The sequence below is a fragment of the Lygodium microphyllum genome, chromosome 9 (assembly GCF_053477565.2).
Source record: "Lygodium microphyllum isolate KBCC chromosome 9, Lygodium_microphyllum_v1.1.10, whole genome shotgun sequence".
NCBI classification, from domain to species: domain Eukaryota; kingdom Viridiplantae; phylum Streptophyta; class Polypodiopsida; order Schizaeales; family Lygodiaceae; genus Lygodium; species Lygodium microphyllum.
Window position 1 is genome coordinate 118,374,612 of NC_141143.1, and position 16,587 is coordinate 118,391,198.

General features: G+C 38.0%; 1 protein-coding gene across 1 annotated transcript; it reads right to left on the reverse strand.

Annotated features, from left to right (window-relative positions):
* Nucleotides 1-515: 515 nt before the first annotated feature.
* LOC148031483 (pathogenesis-related protein 1-like) lies at nt 516-821 on the reverse strand. Its single transcript, XM_087685574.1, has one exon. The coding sequence runs from the start codon at nt 819-821 to the stop codon at nt 516-518; it is 306 nt and encodes a 101-aa protein (XP_087541700.1).
* Nucleotides 822-16,587: the final 15,766 nt, after the last annotated feature.

A 16,587-nucleotide genomic window follows, 5' to 3' on the forward strand; every position in this document is an offset into this window, starting at 1 on the left:
CAAAAGTCATCAGTTGGAGTATTGGCGGTGTGCGTTGTTCGACTCACAGAATTTGGAGGGCACGTCCGCGCGTGGCCCTCCTCAAAGATGAACCTGGCAGACCTGCGAGAACACAAGCACATGCGTGCGTGCACACCAAAACACGTAAGCTATGAGGACATATAAAAGCCATGGGTGGGGATTTATGAGCATGTTGTGCGCCACTTCAATCGACTGAGATGATAATCGGATTGGCAGAACGGCCAAGATCGATGACCGCAACCAAAAGAGGAGGTAGGGAGAGCGCAGGGAATCCAGAGAGACTCTCGAACAAAATTAATATAAAAAGGACCCCAAGGCGAATGAATTATGTCGATATTAGCCGCTGATGAGGCCATACACAGTAGGATCAGTGAACCAGGCAAATAGTTAGTTATCGCAGTGGAAATAAAATTAAAGAACTTCTGGTAGTCGCTGCTCTGCATGCTTGTAATTAAGACTTTAATCAGGCGGACCTACTTCTAGAAACTAGCTAGTTAGTAGGGGTGCTCGCCGATCACGTTGCCCGGGGGGTAGTACTCGCAGACGGCAAGGGTGTCGCCGCTGGCGAGGCAGGTGTAGGAGGCGCAACCCACAGATGTCGTGGTGCGCCACACGATCTGGGTGTAGTGGCCGCACATGGAGCCGCCGTCGCAAGTGTTGCTATCGTAGTGGTAGTGAGGCTGCTCCGCCAGCCACATGCTCACGGCGTCCCCCGGCGTCCAGTTCCCGCCAGCACCGCCCCAGAATAGGTTCTCGCCGTAAGGCCCGCCCGAGTGCACCATCTGGCACTGCACCTGCATCGCGTAGTTGTAGGCTTAGCTGGCCAGCTTGGCGTCCCATGTCAGCGGACTCAGCCCCAGCGCAGCCCGCGCTCCGTTCTGAGGATCCAGATAAGCCGACGGCGAGCCCGTCATTGTTTGCGCTCGGACATTAATAATGTTATGGGCATCATTCAATGCTAGCAACGTAGCCGCCATCAGCATCACCTTCATCTTCATCCTAATCGAGAATTGCGCTAGCAGAGCGGCCACTATAGTACTCCTCTTGGTAGCTATATGAGCAACATGTACCCGATCAACTTTCCTTATTTTGTGGTACAACCGCCAGTAATTAGCTGATTCAGAAGCTAGCACGGTTAATGATCGGGGCTGATGAGATGTATTATATTATGGCCGGTGGAGGGGATACTAGCACACAAATATTGGAAGGAGAGCCAGCAGCTCCTGCTAGTGTTGCAGCAGGAGACAAGTCAATAGTCTGTACTAGTGCGCGCATCAGCAGTAGCAGTGGGCAATATAGCTGCGTGCAGAATCCTGAGCGTCGACCCAACTTAAATTGACGCTGCATACGACATGCGGCGTCTTGTAACGTAATGGATGAATGAGAGAGAGGGAACTCTTTTGCTTTTCCATTTTCTGTCGTACAAAAAGCAACGTCTCCGTCCTGCGCCAGCTCCCGCTGATTCTAAATCAGCGTAAAGCACCTCGTTATTATTAGTCCTCTTGGCGGGCAACCCTAACGTTCATTTCTGTTCTATTGAATAGCCCGGTTTGAAAAACGTTCGCGTGGCGCTGATTGAAGCTCAGAGTTAGAACTTAGCAAGGGTCTCGCAGCACTTTTTCTTCATGCAATAACGGCTTATCAACAAGGGTGCGCAATAGCATCGCCTTTTGTTTTTTGAAAATCTTTGACAGTGTGTTTGGAGGAGCTTAATTTTTGTTGCTTGCAAATGCGTATTTTTTATCTCAAGTATTGTTTATTTCATACCCATTTAATATTGCATTTTAATGTGACCAATATTAAGAGAGCGTTTCTCATTAGTTAATTTGTGTCATGTTCTCATGCAAGGGTAGTACGAATCACTAACTATTATTATCACTATGTCACAAACAATTAACTAAAATCTAATCAAAGTGATCTCAAAGAGCTGAGCAAACAATACTACCATGAAGAGAAAGCTCGAATCGCTTAGTTTCTTACACTTTGATAGTTTATGTTTTCAAATAAAAGCTATCAATACAATGGTACACAAATAATTTTTTTTATTAAGGGGCAATATAAAATCACATAAGTGCTTTCCACATTCAACAACCATGATAATATTTAATCATCCCAATAACTTAATCACAATAATATTTAATGGTCTCAATAATGGTAAACAAGGTGCAGACATTAAAAATTTGTTTAAGACATACTAACAAGAGAATCACATGAATAGCATGTAATAAAATAATTTGTGCGTTGCTCATTTTCTACAAATCATGTCAATCAAAAAGTTAGGAATTCTCCCTACTTTTTTTAATAGGCCAAACTTCTTATTAGAAATTAAAGGATTTGTGACACCCTTGGAAACAAACAATAGTACATGACATTCATACCTATTGCCTTGCTAATGCACTTGATGTTTTGATGTGTATTGCCTCACATTTAGTGTTAGAGCACTACTGAGAGAGAGAGAGAGAGAGAGAGAGAGAGAGAGAGAGAGAGAGACGCACACACACACACACACACACACACAATATTAAGTTCAATTTATCTTCCCAATCAAAGTAACCATCACCTAGAAAAGCTCCATTTCTAGGCAATTGCTTCAATAAAATACAAAAACACAAAACAAGAAATCATTGAATGGTGTTTGTTTGTCCAAGTTTCAAAAAGATATCACACATGTCCATAGCCTCTCACACCTCTAGATTGCTTGTCATGGCATATGAAGAAATCATATTTCCATCTATCAAAGGAGATGACACATTCTAAACTTATATAGCATCACGTCCATCATCCTATATATGTATATCCTCTGACTTTTGAACATTTTCATAGACTACAAGCACGTCCTGTGCATCATGTGCATGCATCAATTTTTCAATATCCAGTTGATTCACTACATCAAGTAATACATGAGTCTCAAAGGCTTCCTCATAAGCACTCATGAAGTTTGCATATGCAATGTTCATCTCATCCTCTTCAAGCTCTTCCAAGGCATCCTCTGCATGGCACCTTAAAGCATCAATAGTATTATTATAAACATCATTTACAAGGCAAGAGCTAGTAAGTAGGTAACTTTCCTTTAAAATATTTGTATGTACTTAAAAAACCCAAGAAAGAAGCTATGAAACTCTAGAGTATATGCCCTATCAGATCCTATTAATGAGTAGCAAAAACTCATATAAAATAGTCTAGGAGATTAACTATTAACTTGATTTCTCTCCCGACAATTAGCCCTCAAGGAGACTATGACTCGAGTCAAATACACCTCAACTTAGCTAGCAAAGAATCTAACAATGCAAGACCATCGAGTGTAACCCCTAGTTTTTACAGCATAGAGCTCAAGATAAAACCTAATACACAACTCCTTTGAATGTGGTTCACAAGAGATAGATGCATAAGAGGTGAGAACTCAAGGGGTTTCAGTGGCTTATTAAATTCTTGATTAGAAGATCCTTGAATTGACAATGTATAAGGATCTCAACATGAAATTGATAAGGCTCTTAATGTAGTTCTTTAATTAGAGAAGTGGAGTCCTAAGAAAAAGGATAATTTGAAAAGAAACTTGAAGAGCTTGAAATGTAGGTGTGGAGATTAAGTAGGTTATATAATATCACCTAAGATAATTCATGTTGCATGTCCTCATCCTTTTTCTCTAGTTTCAAGGGTTATGGATGATGATTGCTGCTTTGATAGCAGAGATGAGAAAAATAAATTTAGTATGGCATCATGCTCTTGTAACAATTTTCAACTACTTGGATGAACTAATAGGACCATGTCAATTGGGATTGCACATCATGAAAGAGATGTGTTGTTCTTAGTAGCCTCCATGATTTCTTCTTTGACTTCTAGGCCTTCACACTCCCTTTGATTTTATGAAGAGGTTGATTGTGTTAAGGTTCAAATCTTATCATGGTTGTCCAAAGCTTTACATGCTCTCCATAATGATGTTTAAGCTGGGAAATTACTGCAAATGTTCATATTTCTAGTTCATAGTGTCACGAGAACCTTTGTGGCAAAAATATCATGATGCAATTCTTCTAACCAAATGTTGATTGCTACAAGCCTATACTAGTAGTGGCTTTCTTCTCAGCTATTAAGGATCATGGCAAGTATATTCCAATCACTTGGGAGTGCCATCTTGTTAAGCATCTCATTGAGGATGTACTAGCAATATGAAGTCAGGCAAAAGGAGACCATTCTTGAAGATGATGATCATGTTGATGTCACCAATGGTAAGATAATATTGCGACCCACAACTATGATCCTCTTCCCTTCTTGACATCCCCTCCTCCACATGCCTTGTGCATGGCAATGTCCCCAAAGGCTTTTCCTCACTTATTTTTCTCCTTCCATGATCAAGAATCACCCATGGGTGAAAAAATCAATATGCTTTTAATCCCTTGCATTTGCCCATAATAACCTCCTTTCCAACAAGGATAATTTTTGCCATGTAGCAATCTTACTAGCCATTTCATGCTTGTTTACCATTCTTATCTCCTGGTTTTACAAAGGCCCTCCCCTCAACATGCATCCTAAAGGCGATCATGAGCTTGTTCTTGCAAAGCCGATGTTCTAGAGAGTAATTCATTAGGGATGAGCTCATATAAGTATAGCTAAGTCCCTAGAATACCATATTGGGGAAAATGGGAATTTCCCATAAGTTTGGGACACATGGTCAAATCTTTGGATTTGTCATAACTTGAACACTACAACTCCAAATCAAGCACTCTATAGCTCAATAGATTCCATTTTTCAAGCGCTTTCCAATGATAGGTCACATCATATAGTTTTGAGAAACTTATGGGCATGTTATTCGGGTGCCATCTTTTTAGTATTCATAAAATGGGAATTGGGAGATTTCCAAACTCACTAATATTGTGTTCTAGAGTAAAATCAGAGCAATTACAAGGCTACCTTGCTCTTTAGACCACAAGAAGGATGCTTGGAAGAAAAACACGTGCACAAAAGGAACTTTTAATCATTTCCTACATAGGAAGAAAGAGGGAATTCCCTTTCAAAGAGGGAATCACATATCTAGTTTCCCTATTATTTACTTTCCCTACTTACATGTATTTTTAACTAGGGAATTGAGAGGGAATTCCCTTTTCTTTCCTTCCTATGTAAGAAAAATTTCCTATGTGGGGAGATAGCGAAATTTTCCTATGTTTCCTTACATATGGAAATTTCCCTATATATGATAATTTTCCTATAAAGGAATGTTCCTATGTGATTCTAATTTTTCTCTAACTAGAAAATCTTTCATTTTTCTTAGTTTGTACATTCCTACTTATGTCAATTTCTAAGAAGGAAATTATGCATAAAATTTCCAACTAGAAAATTATATAGATATTATTTTACACAATAGGAGGCTTCACCCCATCAAGCTGAGCATATTATGGCAAAAATGTTTTAGCTATTACTCCACCTCCTGAGGCATAATCCAAGCTACTTGAGACTTTTCTTATGTTGTATTATGATCATGGTGTAAATAGAGGATGGATAATACCAGCAAATGTAGTACTAATACTAATATCCAAAACGAATAAAGTGCCTGTTTCACTAGCTAGTCATAACAACCCATGCTTAGATGTGCTAAAGAGCACTTCCAAACTCTAGAGTTTAGTTCAAGTATCATTCACCCTTCTTGGACGAAAACAAAAGAGCTTTTCCTTCTTGTCTCATTTCTCCTATTCTGAAGTTGACAACAAGTATGAGACAAGAACTTGGAACAATACCAAGTGCATGTCTTAATGAACTAAAGCGAGCTTCACTAAGAGCTTTTGTGAAGATGTCTGCAACCATTTGATCACTGGGACAATGCTCCACCATAATGGAACCTTTCTTGACTTCATGTTAAACATAATGATAATGAATAGCAATATGCTTTGATTTACTATGTTGTATATAGTCTTTGGTAAGACTAATAGCACTTTGTTTGTCGCATCGAAGAGGTGTACTAGATGATGAAGGATGTCCCAAATCTGCAAGTAGTTGTCAAAGCCAAACTAGCTCGCGAGTTGCTAATGATGCAGCAACATATTCGGCCTCAATTATAGAAACCGCAACACATCGTTGTTCTTGCTGGACCAAGAAACCAAATATCCATTTACAAAGAAACAATTCCCACTTGTAGATCACATGGATAAATGTGAACTTGCCCAATCAGCATCTCTATATCCAATAAGGTCAAGAGAAGTTAAAGAAGATAAAGAAGAATCCTCTCGACGATGATAAATAAGACCAAACTCCTTAGTACCCTTGAGGTACTTAAGAATATGTTTTGCAGCACTCCAATGAATAGTGGAAGGGGAAGAAAGATACTGTCCCAAAAAGTTAGCTGCAAATAAAATATCTGGTCTTATGTTTAAACCAATAAATTGAAGACAACCAACAAGATTTACAAACGGTTGATGAATGGCTGATTCTTCATTGCTTGTTGCAGATGTACCCTTGGTAGAGCTCGAAAGAATGGGAGTGTTGGTAGAGTGTAATATTATTTGACACAAGAATAGTATCATCAACATATAGAGCAAGAATAATACTACATTTGTCCTCCCTTTTGATGTAAAGATTTGGGTCAGCAAAACATGTAACAAAACCTTTAGATGTGAGGAACTGATCAATCTTAATATACTAAGCACGAGAGGCTAGCTTCAATCCATATAATGCATGATGAAGCTAGCATACAAGATGCTCCTTTCCTGCAATCATAAAAACTTCAGGTTGCTCCATATAGATTTCTTCTTCAAGATATCCATTGAGAAAAGCCATTTTAACATCCATTTGGTGAATTTTTAGATCAAATAGTGTTGCAAAAGCCAAAAGTATATGAAGAGTTGTGGAGCGCACAACTGGAGAAAATGTTTCTTGATAATCTACTCTTGCAATCTGCGAGTAACCTTTTGCAACATGTCATGAGCTTTGGTCTTGGTTTTATAAACCCATTTACATTTGATAGGAACATGATTTGGGGGGAGTTCAGTAAGAATCCATGTACCTTTGGAGATTAAAGAATCGTACTCAGCTTGCATAGCTTCTTGCCATTGATCCCTTTGAGACGAATTGATAGCTTCCATATACGATATTGGATCCTCTTGGACAGACATCATATTCAATAGAATAGAATCCATGCTCTATCTCAATAGGAAGATCAACATATATCTCCAAATTTTCATCAATCTTCTTTGGAGGTGAAGGAGGTTTATGATCATCAGAATTAGTAGACTCACAAAGCAAGTAAGGAAATGCACTAAGCAAAGACTGTGTATCATTTGAAACATCTGACGACCATGTGCCACCCATAATCTTCTCATCAAATATAGCATCACGACTAATAATAACCTTTTGAGTAGAAGGATCATAAAATTTGTAACTGGCGCACAGATTGGATGTTGTACGCTCGTGTACTGAATGCCGGAAGGTCCCCAAGAAGAAAAGAACTCTACTTTTTGCACAAAACTCAAGGTAAAAAGCATGCACGATATGAACAAGAGACTAATTGGGTGCAATCACCCCCCATGCCTTGTGTGAGAGCTCCACAAAGCAAGTATTTTATGTATTAATCATCTTCAAGCTCAAATAATAGCCCAAATTACAAAATAACAAGCTTTTAGCTTTTGAGTTTGCTTTAGCACAAAATAGAAATAAAGCTAATGGGCGGTGCCCAAAGAGTTAGGCATACCCAATACAATGTCCAAGTACAAATAACATAATCGTGCGCCCATGCGTATACAAAATAATAAATAAATATCCAACGCCTCAATAAATAGGCGTGACAAAATATAGGTGCCATGCCTAAGGTATGCGCCCATCAAAATATAAATGATAAATCGAATACCCGCTATCCTCCAATGCTTTCCTCCGCCACTGCTGCTATCTCTACATATCAACTGAAGCATTCATAATCGTTAGTAAAATAATACAATTAAACTAACAAAAGTGAATACCTAGCAGTCTTCAGCTACATAAATAAATTAACTGGTTAGAAATCAATCCTAACCTTAATTTATTACGAGTGCGCACTCTAAACTCATAAACGTTTATTAATTTAATATGCATTTTACGGAATCATCCGCTATGGAATCACCCATGTACACACTAAATTAATGAAACACCCGAAAAAGATAGGCGTCCCCATCAACTTCTCACACAAAGAATCCACTTTGTGTATGAGCCCCGGTCATCAAAGTTTACGGAATCCACCGTAAAACCTCATGGAATCCACCGTGAAATATGCCTCCTGGCATCATACCCCCGGGGTGGGATAGCAATTGACCTCAATTGCTATTAGCTCGATGTGGAGCTAGTAGAGTGGGGAAAGCATTTAAGTCTCTAACGTGCATCCATTGGGCTTCCTCTACAGGATGGTTCTTAAATTTGACTAGATATCTAGAATATCTTCGGCCAGTTCTAGTAGTCGTAAAGTCAGTATCTATGATAGCTTCAAGTTCAAGTATTTCAGTCTCTTCCTCTAACAAAGGTGGGTTTTCATAAAGAGGGTGTACAGGTAATTGGCCTCTAAAGGGTCGTAATAAACTAATGTAAAATGTGTTGTGAATTTTCCAATGAGGTGGTAATTCTAACTTGAATGCATTGTCATTAATTTTGTGAATGATATTAAATGGTCCATAGAATCTAGGGGCTAATTTGACAACTGGGTGTCTATCTACACTTTGTAATCTACGTTTTTCTATTCTCAACCAAACATAGTCATCAACTTTGAAATTCATTGCTTGTCTTTTCTTATTGGCTTGCTTGGTATATGATTGCTGGGCTTTGGCAATCATGTCTTTAACCTCATCAAAAATAGTAGGGTGCATACTAGCAATATCATCAGCACTCTGAATTCTATTTGATAAAGATGCAACAGGTGTAGACAATCTATAACCATAAATCACTTCAAACGGTGCTTTCTTTGTAGATGTGTGTGGTGTATTGTTATGTGCAAACTGTAATAAATGCAAATGTGTATCCCATGTCTGTGGTTTAGAAGTAGTATAAGTACGTAAAAGATCTAGAATAGTACTATTAGTGGCTTCTGTTTGTCCATTAGTTTCAGGATGAAATGCAAATGAGAAATCGATTTTTGTGCCTAGGTTAGCAAACAAAGTAATTCAAAAGTTGTTACAAAATCTAGAATCACGATTAGAAATAATAACTTTTGGTAATCCATGGTTAGTAAAAACAGTTTTCAAAAACAATTGTGCTGCCTATGATGCTGTTAAAGTTTTCTTACGTGGAATGAAATATGCTTGTTTACTAAACCTGTCTACTACAGTCCAAATCATATCATGGTTAGCTTTAGTATTAGGTAAACTAGTAATAAAATCCATAGAAATTTGTTCCCATGGTCTGGATGGAATAGATAAAGGCATAAGTAATCCATACTGTTTACCGTGATGTCTCTTAACTCTTTGACAAATCAAACATTCAGAAACAAAGATACATCAGTGTCCATATGTGGCCAATAAAAATCTTCAGTTAATGTACGTAAAGTAGATATGATACCTCTATGACCTTGATATGGAGGACAATGAATCTCATTCCAAACAAAAGATCTAAATGAAACTGTAACACATAATCTCTTTTCATAAAACATGAATCCATCGTTATAAGACACTGAATCAATAGGAATCCAGCTATTTTCAACTAATTTATTCCAATCAGCATGAAAAGTAATGTCCTGATGATAAGTATCTTTCATAGGAGTTAAAGAATCAAATGATATAACAGAAATATTATGAATGGCAGGTCTTCTACTTAATGCATCGGCCACTACATTTTCTTTACCGGGTTGATATTGAATGATAGGATGAAAACTCTTAATAAAGGCTGCCCATTTGATATGTCGGTCAGATATTGGGATTGGCTAAGTAAATGTCTAATACTTTGTTGATCAGTCTTAATCAAAATTCAGAATCCATTAAGCAGTGTTTCCATTGTCTTAAAGCTTGTACTACAGCTAATAATTCTTTATCATATGTGGAATATTTAAGTTCGGAGGGTTTCAGTTTACAACTAGAATAGGCTATAGGATGATTGTCTTGCATAAGTACGGCTCCTATTCCAGATCCGCTAGCATCAGTCACTACTAAAAAGAATGGTCTATTAACATGCAGTTGTAATACAGGAGCATGAGTTAATGCATGCTTCAATAAGTCAAAGGATTTCTGTTGATTATCGGACCAATGATAAACAATACCTTTCTTCAAAAGTTTAGTCAAAGGCAAAGCAAGTAATGAAAAATTACGTACAAATTTTCTGTAGAAACTAGCAAGACTTAGGAAAGATCGTAACTCATGCACATTTTTAGGTATAGGCCAATTCAATATTGCTTCTATTTTCTTAGAGTCAATCTTAATACCATCAGATGATACGATATGACCTAAATATTCAATTTTTGTTTTAAAGAACTCACTCTTTTCTGGATTGGCATACAGTTGATTATCTTTCAATAACTTGAAAACCAATGACAAATGTTCATAATGTTCTTTCTCATTTTGACTAAACACCAAAATATCATCAAAGAAGTTAATAACACAATGCTGATATTTCAAAAATATACGGTTCATCATTCTACTAAATGTAGCAGGTGCATTCGTCAATCCGAAAGGCATCACTAAAAATTCATAATGACCAAATTGTGTTCTAAATGCAGTCTTGAATATGTCAGACTTATCTAATCTCACCTAATGATAACCAGATTTAAGGTCTATTTTACTAAATATGGCAGAACCTTACAGTTTATCCATAAGGTCATCGACTCTAGGAATTGGATATCTATTCTTTACTGTGATCTTATTTAAAGCACGATAATCAATGCACATACAATAAGTATTATTTTTCTTCTTTACTAACAAAACAGGTGCACCAAATGGAGAACTACTAGATCTAATCAATCCTCTATTTAGTAATTCCTCAACTTGATTTTGAATTTCTTTTTGCTCTATTTGGTTATGCCTATACGGTGCTTTACAAGGTGGTTGTGTACCAGGAATCAAATCTATTTTATGGTCTTCTGGATGTGAAGGAGGTAAACCAAGTGGTAGATCTTCTGCAAAACAGTCTTTAAAGTGTGCAAGAAATTCTTTATGCCTAGGGTGCATATGATTTTCTTTAACTTGCAGTTCATTCACCCAAATGAGGTAAGATTTACTACTTTTGCGTAATGCACATTTAGCTTGAGTATGCGAAAGCAGTGGAAAAGCATTAGATGAATGCATACCATACAATGTAATATGTTTTCCTTGAAATTGAATATTAATCGAATGTGTGGAATAATCTATATCAGGGTTATGCTAATGACGCCAAGGTATACCTAAGATAATATCACTGGACTGTAATGGTACAACTAGAAAATTCATTCTTTCAGTGTATTCACCAATTTGAATTTCTAAATCATGCACTTCCTGTGTTCTATTATACCTAGTGCCTAAGAATGCTGCTTTAATGCGATAATGCGTAGGTACAGTCTGTAATTTCAATTCTTTCACTAACTTTGCAGAAATAAAATCATGAGTACTACCATCATCATGCAAAATAATCTTTTCTTTTCCATGCACTAAACATTTCATTGTCAATAAAGAATGTGGAGTTGGCATACCTGGTAAAGTATCCGAAGGAGTAGTAATGTTATCTTTATCTTCCGTGAAATCAAGCATTTCTTCATGTTCGTCATCTTCCATTTCTCCAAGGTAGTTGATATGGACAGGTGGCTTCTTCGATTGGCAATTGGCTGCTAGATGTTCAAGTTGGTGGCATTTATAACACACTATAGGTTTGGTTTTGGTTACATTGTTTGCAATGGCAGGAAGTCTAGGGATATTAGGATTTGGCTGTGGAATGGGCTTGGGGTTTTGGTTGGTATTGGATGGTAAAGCACGTGGTTTTGTCCAATTTTTACGAAAAGATGATGAAGGAAAACGACCTTGATTAAATCTTCTAAAATTTGAGTTGAATTGCTTAGATCCATAGTTACCATTGGCTTGGAATTGCTGTGGACGCTTGTCTCTTCCTCGAAGCTTGTCTTCAGTGTCATGAGCTAATGAAATTGCATCTTCAAGAGTTGCAGGCTTGAACATATTAACTTCAGCGTAGTAATGCCCAAGTAATCCAGACATATACTTGTGCTTGTGTGTCGCTTCAGGTACGTCTTCAAGCATGCGTAACTGGAGTAATGCATTTCAAAAGCATTCAGTGTACTGAGGAATAGGCTCACGATCTCGTTGCTGAAGAAGGTCCCATTGCTTTATGGATTTTTCATGGAATTGTGGAGGAAGGAAATTCTGCATAAACTTCTTCTTGAAATTCTCCCAGGTAGTGGGGCAATCTACACTTTTACGAACCACGGTCCACCAAAGAGATGCTCTATCCACTAAATGATTAGTGACACACTTGATTTTATCTTTTTCTGTGTATGTTTTCTCATGAAAGTAATCATCAAACTGACAGATGAATGCAAGAACAGTTTTTCCATCTTGGGTGCCATTGAAAGTACAGAATTTGAAATTTCTTTTACTTATCTTTGTTTCCTTGCGGATGGATTGAGCTTCGAGAGTCGCTCGATGGTATGTCGAATAAGGTTTTCAGATTGAGGTTCCTCTTTGTCGGTAGTCGATCTTTGTAAATTAGCCAATTGAACTTGTAATGCTTGCCTAGCTCATCGTTCTTCATCCAACTGCATCATAATTAAATCCAGCTTTTGCTCCATTGTAGGTTCAGGTAGATCACCTTCAGCCATTAAATCATCCATATGTGGTTCCGTCATCCTGCAAAACTTCAAAAAACCTCACACTCTCAAAATCCAATTAGCGGGATGAGCGTAGCTGAAGATCGGGTGTACAAGGCTTATATATTTTTGTGTGTGGCTTTCACAATCTTCGTCTTTGGCTATTGCGAGATTTGTAAGCTTTGAAAAATCTGTGTTTTAATCTTTTGCGCATGCTGAAACGGGTTCAGCAAACCTACGTATGTGAAGAGTACCTTCCAATGAACAACTTTTCAGTTCGGAGTTTCTGCGCAGGAATAGCCCTTCTATGAGTTTTGAACAGAAGTCAATTTTGACTTCAGATGACTTGTCTGACTTGCAGAGTTGCAGACTTATGTGACTTGCAGAGTACCAGGACTTGCAAAACTTGAACTTTGTAGACTTGTAGAACTTGGGAGATTTTGTGTGATTGGAAGCTTAAGTGATTAAGCTTTCAGCTTATAGGAATTAAAACGACGAATTTTAAGGGGGGGCGTTTTTTTCAACCTGGCGAAAATCTCGCGGACATACTCTGAGGTGCCAAATTAACGAATTGAAAGGTTTAAGCTTTTTAAGCTTAAACTAAGCTTATTAAGCTTATGAAGATTATGAAATTTTTTGAGACTTATCTCTGTATGACTGTGGAAAAACGTTTTGGAGAGGAGGATGTAGGAGTGATCCTCCGTCGTTGTAGGCCGGTCCTTCGCAATCTGAGGATGGCAACAGAGGTTCTTGATCGCCACGAATCCACCCGTATCAACCGTTCGCGATGAGATTGACCGTAGAGCTCGATCGTTCCAAGAGCTCCGCCTTTGCACAAGATGGGTAGCGATTGGAAGCTCTCGATCTCAGCTTCGCTCTGATACCACTGGTGCACAGATTAGATGCTGTACGCTCGCGTAGTGAATGCCGGAAGGTCCCCAAGAACAAAAGAACTCTACTTTTTGCACAAAACTCAAGGTAAAAAGCATGCACGACATAAACAAGAGACCAATTGGGTGCAATCTCCCCCCATGCCTTGTGTGATCGCTCCACAAAGCATGTATTTTATGTATTAATCATTTTCAAGCTCAAATAATAGCCCAAATTACAAAATAACAAGCTTTTAGCTTTTGAGTTTGCTTTAGCACAAAATAGAAATAAAGCTAATGGGCGGGACCCAAAGAGTCAGGCATACCCAATACAATGTCCAAGTACAAATAACATAATCGTGCGCCCATGTGCATACAAAATAATAAATAAATATCCAACGCCTCAATAAATAGACGCGAAAAAATATAGGCGCCATGCCTAAGGTATGCGCCTATCAAAATATAAATGATAAATCGAATACTCGCTATCCTCCAATGCTTTCCTCCGCCACTGCTGCTATCTCTACACATCAACTGAAGCATTCACAATCATTAGTAAAATAATACAATTAAACCGACAAAAGTGAATACCTAGAAGTCTTCAGCTACATAAATAAATCAACTGGTTAGAAATCAATCCTAACCTTAATTTATTACGAGCGCGCACTCTAAACTCATAAACGTTTATTAATTTAATATGCATTTTACGGAATCACCCATGTACACACTAAATTAATGAAACGCCCAAAAAGGATAGGCATCCCCATCAATTTCTCGCACAAAGAATCCACTTTGTGTATGAGCCCCGGTCATCAAAGTTTACGGAATCCACCGTAAAACCTCACGAAATCCACCGTGGCACGGAATCCACCGTGAAATATGCCTCCTAGCATCTGTAACCTTTGGAATGATCTGAATAACCAAGAAAAATAACCTTCAAACCTGGAGGATCCAACTTATGTCGAGTGTCCTTGGGCACATGAATATAAGCAATGCAGCCAAATGTGTGAAAGTGAGAGACTGAAGGTGTCTTTCCTGTCCAGATTTTTATAGGAATTTTACCAACAAGTGCAGTTGTTGGAAGATGATTTTGAATAGAAACGGCCGTTAGAAGTGCTTCAGTCCAAAACTTTCGAGACAGACCAGTGTATAAGCATGCAACGTATAGCATTAAGAATAGTGAGATTTTTGCGCTCAGCAATACCATTTTGCTGAGGAGAATAAGGAACTGTAAACTCATGATGAATACCTTGATCCTTATAGAAGCCATCAAATAGATTGGATACATATTCACCGCCATTGTCACTGCGAAGAGTTTTTATAGAGAATCCAGTTTAAAGCTCCACACTTATCTTGTATTTTTTAAATATAGATAAAGCCTCAGACTTATCTCAAAGAAGATAGACATGTGTGTACCGTGAGAAATCATCAATGAAAGTTATAAAATATCGATATTGAGACTTTACGGCAGGAAAAGGACCGCAAATATCGGTATGAACCAAATCCAAGAGAGCACAGGAATGTGATGAAGTAGAAGTGTGAAAAGGTTAACGATAGTGTTTTCCAAGTGCACAGTACTCATATATTCCCATACGTGGATGAAATTTAAGATCCATACCTTGCACAAGACCATGACGATGAAGATCAAGAATTTTGGCAAAATCGGAGTGTGCAAATCGTTGATGCCATAATTTGCAATCTGCATCTCCAGGGGCAGTAACAACATTTGCAATCGTATCGTTCAATGATAGCTCAAATAGATTACCATGTCGAGGAGCCACTGCTATAGTATGTCTTTCTTTCTCTATACGACATTGATTATGATCAAAGCCAACAAACAAACCAAGATCAACTAGATGAGAAACAAAAAGAAGATTTCTTTGCAAATCTGGAATCATGAAGAACTCCTCTTAATATTCTAGTGGATGAAACAGTCCCTAGATATAAATCACCCACTCCTTTGACTTGACAAGTCGTATCATCCGCAAGGTAAACAAACTTCTTGACATGAAGATAATGATAATTGTGAAGCCACTGCGATTGGTATGTCCTGTTTCGAGTGGCACCTAAATCAATGATGAATAGAGAACCATCATGAACATGAAGTACCTTCTCTGGAGAGATATCATGATGGATGAATTTGAGCTCCTAATGAGTATGAACATCATCAGTTGTAGTTTGTTGAACAATATAATCTCGAGAACGTTCTTCATCGTATATGCATTTATAACAACGATGAGATGGATGATCTGTATGTGCATAATAATCACAAGGAGCAAAAATTTTGGACGGGCGAGGTTGCTTTGTAGTAACTTCATGCTCCTCATCATATTGACATGCCCAGCATATCAAAAGCCACATGGCCTTTCTTATCACAATAAGAACAATGTTTATTAGGATAAGCAAGAGGAGAAGATTTACCACCTTGATTAGGGCTTCCACCCTATTGAAAACGTGAAGCGGGACGCTTGCGAGCAACAAAAGCAGCATCAAAATCCCTTTGTTCACGAGTGACCAAAACAGCATCAGATTTTTTCAAATGATGCTCATGATGTTGAGAATATTCAATAAGAGATATAAATGCTTTGTCAAAGTGGATATCATCCTTGTTAGACAAAATAGTGATGATATTGTCATATAAAGGATCTTTGATGGTATGAAGAAGTTGAGTAACAATCTGATTTTTAGCAATAGGAGCGCCAGCAACACCAAGCTGATTGATAATGTCTTTAAAAGCCTCAATATGAGAGTGCACAGAAGTACCAGCCTTATATTGAAGATTCTTTAAACGAGTTTGGAGATATGAAATTTTGGTGACTGATTTCTTCTCAAACGTTGAGATAAGATACTCCCAAACAACATGAGAGGTTTCCAGATGAAAGACATCCAACATAAGTGAGTCAGGAAGTGCTGATAATATATATAACAACGAGCCGCTTTGTCACAACGAATCCAATCAGTATGATCAATTTTCCATTG